The sequence below is a fragment of the Aedes aegypti genome, chromosome 3, assembly GCF_002204515.2.
Source record: "Aedes aegypti strain LVP_AGWG chromosome 3, AaegL5.0 Primary Assembly, whole genome shotgun sequence".
Lineage (NCBI taxonomy): Eukaryota > Metazoa > Arthropoda > Insecta > Diptera > Culicidae > Aedes > Aedes aegypti.
The window spans coordinates 104145781-104151780 of record NC_035109.1 but is presented as its reverse complement, the minus strand read 5'-3'; the positions used below and the strand labels follow the sequence as shown (position 1 = coordinate 104151780).

The 6000-nt window shown below is 35.7% G+C and overlaps 1 protein-coding gene across 1 annotated transcript; it reads left to right on the top strand.

Moving 5' to 3' along the window:
• The first annotated feature begins 3121 nt into the window (after positions 1–3121).
• On the top strand, positions 3122–4211 carry LOC5563641. Its single transcript, XM_001647845.2, has 2 exons — positions 3122–3327; positions 3407–4211. The coding sequence occupies exon 2, from the start codon at positions 3417–3419 to the stop codon at positions 3996–3998; it is 582 nt and encodes a 193-aa protein (XP_001647895.2). The 5' UTR covers positions 3122–3327; positions 3407–3416; the 3' UTR covers positions 3999–4211.
• Positions 4212–6000: the final 1789 nt, after the last annotated feature.

Below are 6000 nucleotides of genomic sequence, written 5' to 3'. Positions count from 1 at the left end.
CGAACTGATTTGACAGACGAAGCCGAGCCGCGAAGACGGTTTGGTTGACGTCGAAAATAGTCGAGTAGTTTGACTTTACGTCGAGTGTGTGAATAGCGGGCAGCTCTACAGGTGCTCGAAATGGCTACACGCAAAAATATTATTACCTATATATGGTTTCGCGTGTACACGGTGAAAATAGAAAATACTGAATAGGCCTTTTCATGTGACAGGTCCGTCTATGCATTTGTTTACATCGGTGGAGGACCGATGCTAACACGGGTCTGTCATTTTCAAAGAAGAACTGTCAAAGATCTTCCAGATCAGCTGATTTGAAACGTCACTTGGAAAGGCCTATAGCATTGTAATTAATATTTCATTGACATTATTGTCGCACCGCCACCAAACCGGATCACGCCAGTGAGACTCGCGACGCACCTCAACTCGCGCGATTTTGAAATCAGATTTTTAGTGTGGCGCTGCATTCTTACGATTTTTATGAATACAGCGCACTATTGACATATTAGCTGCGACGCGCGGGGCCCGAGAAAACAATAATTATAAAAAAATGTTGGTCTTGATTTCTACCGGATACATAATATTCGTTTTTATCCATTGCGATGCATATGAAATATCCACTGGAGGGTTATGTTTTATACATTGTAATGAATATTGGACGCTTATTTCTTCCTGAGAATATTCGTTATCAGTTGCTAGTCTTGACACTTATGAATTCACTTTAATTCACTGATTAGCCAACCAACAACGTTTTTCAAAAGTTTAGAAATATTGCTGTGTGCGTTTGAAATGCAAATATCAAATGCGGAAACACCAAATGCGGTAAGATTTTCAACAAGGAAGGCGATGTCAAAATTTGATTTTCTTTGTTAGGTTGGCGGTGATATGCATCATGGTTGCTAAGTATCCTTTGGTTACTTTGTGTTACCGCATTTGAAGCTCAGTTAGACTGGATTTGCACGTCAAACGCAAACAGCAGTATATTTCCGGGATAAAAGTGATTCACAGGATGCTCATTCCAAAGGACAATCAATTGTGCGAGAGTTTCCAGCAAAATTATTTCGTAAAGGTAAGTCCGGAAGTTTTTCTTTTCGATTTTCTATCATATGACCGTTCTGTTTTTTTTTTGTTACAGAGACGGCTGTGTTCCGGAAAAAAATCCTGCCAGGTTGTTTGAGTATATTGGATTCCGCATGTTACAGAAGAAAGGTTGGTCCGGAAAATCACTGGGAAGCAACGAGGAGGCAATCATGGAACCCATTGGATTGATCAATAAAGTGAGCAAAATCGATCTGGGAGCTTATGGACAACTTCCTGGAAATGCTTCCGTTCACGGCACCCACCATGAAATACGCGTCCGGTAATGCCGCCTCGTATTCAAGTAAAGTTATATTAGAATTAGAATCAATCATCGAATGTATTCAAAATTAGGTTAAGAAATATAATTTCCACGCGGAATTACACGGTGAAGATTTTTAATTTATTTACAAGAACAAACAAAAATATGTTTAAGCAATTTGGAGAATTAGCAATCATTATGCATTACACAAATAATCTCGTAATATACATGCGCTGCTATAAAAACCGTTTATACTAGCAAAACATATTACGTATAAAATTATTGCAAGGGGTGAATTGATCGAATATGGTTTTAGTATGACTTTTACGCTATTTAGTATATATTTTTTTCACCGTGTAGGGTCCTAGAATATTTAATGAAATTTTTATATAGCGAGCATTCGCTGTGTGGACCTCGATTCGTGATCAAACGTCAACATCCCACCGCAAAATCGCTAGTGTTTGGAGGAGATTTTAACCTCCAAATAGGATCCTAAAGCCCTGTCCCAATTTTAGTGCCAAACGCTTAAGTTTAGGTCAAAAACATATGTTTACTCAATTTTATCCAATCTACGAAGTATACCGTAACTACGCTAACGCTACGCTAACGCTAACGCTAACGCTAAAACATATGTTTACTCAATTTTCTAATGTTTTCCGATGGTTTAAGACCAAAAATTTTTTTTTAAAGTTTTTATTTTAATTTTGTCACATCCCTTGGTTTTAACTCAAATTTTGGGTGTATTTTGTTTTCCGTGTCCCTTCCGATATGACAGAAAGGAACAACCCCGATGTTAAAAAGTTGAACTCCTGTGGAATTTTTGTCGACTAAGTGAACGTCAAACATGAACTCAAGTGTCAAGGTTCATTTATGGATCAAATTTTTAAATTAAAGTTTTTATATGATATATCCGTTATTTGAGCGGGAAAAAATGCTAAAGTAGTTGCAGTAACATGCTCTTTTGTGTTATTAAATGAAAACAAGATTTCATTAAACATTTTAGGACGCTATTGGGAAATCATCACCTCCAAGTTAGTTCTAATCCAGCTTTTTACGCTGGCTTGCTATAAACTTTGAATCACCCCTTTCTGACATTTCTTGCCATCACTATAATTTTTATGGTGGGATCTAAGTAAGCTTGGTTTTTTTCTTGTTGACAAAGAAATGTCAAAAATTTGCAATTCGGGTTTCAAAAGAGGGATATTGATAAACTATTTTTGTTGTAACGCTTTGTTTATTTTAGGTTGAAAAGCAGCAGTCCAGTTCGCTGCGTGTAGAATTTCGTCTGCCGAACACGTACACGCAGCGAACTGGACTATCGAAATTCATACATTTTGCCTTATGAAAGATGAAACGATTATCGCAATACGAACGCTTTATGTATCGTTTTAGCATCACTCCACATCAAGGCGTTGATAGGCGCGGGATGTACACACGAGCCTATCGATCACAAGGTCCTTGGTTCGATTCCAGGCTGCCGCGGAAACTATTTTTGTTTTCAAATTTCGGTTTCATAAGGCAAAGTTATGAATTTCAACCCGATTCCTTGTGGCGAATTTTCATAAGGGGTTAATGTTTATCGATAGTCCATTTGCCTGAGTGTAGGATTGATAAAGTAAGTTTTTTAACTTTTCTGACTTGAGACTGTTTGAATAAGTTTTCGAGATTTGGTTTTTAACGCCTTTAGGTACTTTTTATTTTGATTTTGAGTTGTTTTGCTTCTCCGTGCATTTGATTTCTTAAACCCTCTTCTGCCATTTAAACGGAAATTCTAGCACTTTCAGTCACATTTACACTAGCTGTCAAAATTATAAACACAGACCGAACTAAAAATTTGCAGTTTTCGAAAGTGCTTCAATTTTTTATCTTATTTGGGGTGCAACTGCAAAATTTTCATTAAATTCCATCAAAATAACCGGAATCTTGATTCTGGACCATATTAAAAACAATAAGTTCCTTAGCGAGCCGTAGATTAGCAGTGAACCAGGCAGGTAAGTTACAGTTCCAGTTCGATGTTCCTACGAATGATGTCATCCAAGTGAATAAGGGGTTGCATCCAAAATATTCCAGATATATAAGTATGGAATCGTTAGACGTAATCTCCCAGCGAATCGACAACTTGAACCAGCTGCTGGGACCGCTACCAACAACCGACGCCCATGGCGAAAACCTAACAGATGCCGTTCTATCGGCGACATCATTTCTCCCTTCGGCCAGCACCGGACACTTAGCGGATGGAAGTGCCCGGGACAACATCTTGAAAACATTCCAACGGAAGGAAGAGCTGGAAGCCTATCTAGATCCTGCCTATCTTGACGAGAAACAAGATATCAAGGCCAAGGAAACCTACATCAACACGATTGCGAACGACTTGGCCGGGACCTTCGAAACACTGCAGAAGATAAAAGCCCTGGAACCGACGCTGGGAGCGGAATACTTCCGCAACTTGCCGGACGTTAGCGACCAGCTGAAAACCATGACCATCGGAACGGTCGAGCAGAAGCAGGCTAACGATCTGCTGGAGAAGAGTCTGGTCATTGCGATGCAGCGCTACAGTGAGATTCAGTCCGGGATCAAGGATTCGCTGAAAGCGATGAACGATCGGTTGGACATGCTAGAGCAGCGGCTGGTCGATCGAAAAAAGGAAGATAAGGATATTTAAGAGGGGGGCAGATCGATTTCTAGCGGTAGATGCATTATACTATTTATTTATATCGATGCGAGTATATATATGATATATATTCTTTAACTAGATTATTCTTTCCAAAATAAAAAAAATACCTTGAAATATGAAAGCTTGAAATTACGAATTAATAAATTGAAAATCTGCTTCATAGGCATAAATCATCAGAAGCATTTATTTATATGGCAGTTAGAAGGCCGTTGTATGAAATCATTAATTGTTTGATGACAATAATTCCTTACATCTCGCATTATCTCTAAAACTCTACGCTGAATGTGTATTGAAACCCCTGTTTAAGAAGTATATCTGGATTAGTTGAATTGGTTTTTCCAACACGACAAAATGCTCGACCTGTGGGATTTGCACTTATGACCCACAGCTTGGTCTTGCTGGAAAACTGCACGTTTATCGCTACGGCTAATTGTTTGGGAGGTACAGAAGGAATTCTCGAAAATTATTATATTCAAATATGTACCCGGAACCATTATCGATACAGTCAAATTAGGAAATTTATAATATCATACCAATCGGCATCATTCGACAAATGTTAATCCTTGTTTTTTACATATACAGTGGCCCAATTTCATATTCGTACAGGATACTGATTCCACATCAAGTTAGTAAAAAACTATTAAATGAAGTATTGAGCTACAAATACTTTATCCACATTGAAGGTAATAGGTGTCATCTATTGTTTGCCAATCACAAAATGTTTCCATTTACATTCATCTTTGGATTAATAGAAAAGTATTGAGTTGATGTCTAAAATTCACCCAATTCCATATTCGTACACCTACCAAAATTCAAACGCACAACGTTCAAAACTAAATTTAGAAGCTCTATATGATTACTGAAGTACTTTATTATGATGTTCAGATGTAGTGAAATACATTTGGACAATTTATTAGTGGACATATATAAAATTTAGGTAAAATTATGAGAAATGCCAGTTTTCCAATGATTTTTGCTATAAAATCCAATAATTCGAATAATTACGTTTATTTTTGTCATTGGATCCAATCTATAGATTATACTCGTAAGCTCTGATAGAAATTTAGTTGAAATATATACACTTTACAGAAATCATAAACTGTTTTTATTCCTTTTGAGTTCAGAAAATTGTTGTGCCATAAGTTCAAAACTCTTCTAAAATTATATTTTTAATCAATGTAAACCAAATTTTCATTCTAAACAACAGGTAAATGTTAATTTCGAATTTGTCTGTAAAAATAATTTGAACTACGAACTTCGTTTTACAATAAAGTACCCTAAACTACCTTGTACACACCTCCACATAATTGATGTCATCGTAATATTCAATTATCTTTGAAATAATATTTAAATTATATTCAAAATAGCACCCTATTTTGCAATTTATTGATTTTATAAGAAAAATACAAAATAACTTGAATGAGCAGAAAGCATTGATACACTATTTAATAGAATATATCCTGTTGTTTTCATCCTTTTAAAAACACGTTTGTGTTGCGGTTATGGCAATAATATTTATTCTATAAATCTCTATAATCATGTTTGGTAGTAAAATGTAAATTAAAAATGATAATTACGCAATGTTTTGATAGGAACATTAACTATGGATTATGTATATACATTTAGGAGCCAAACATACAGAAATTGACTAAAATTTTTGGTTTTGGATTTGTTATAAATATTATATTACCTAAGATTCAAAAGTATAAGTTGTCGATATCCACTCTTAGCTACTCTAAAACTGATTATAATTTTTTGAAACTTGTGCAATATTCGCAATTATCATTCTTAAGCAAGTGATGATGAAAAAAATGCAATTTATTGTTCGACTTACAGAATATTTTAGCAAAAAACATGGGAAAACTGGTATTTTTCTTAAATTTACTTAAGTTTCAAATATATCCGTTTATAAATTTTCCAAATGTATTCTACTGCATCTGAACAACACAACAAAGAGCTTAAGTAGTCATCTAGTCCATTGAAAATTAGT

Coding starts and splice junctions, on each gene's coding strand:
- LOC5563641 (XM_001647845.2), top strand. CDS start 3,417: ATGGAATCGTTAGACGTAATCTCCCAGCGAATCGACAACTTGAACCAG.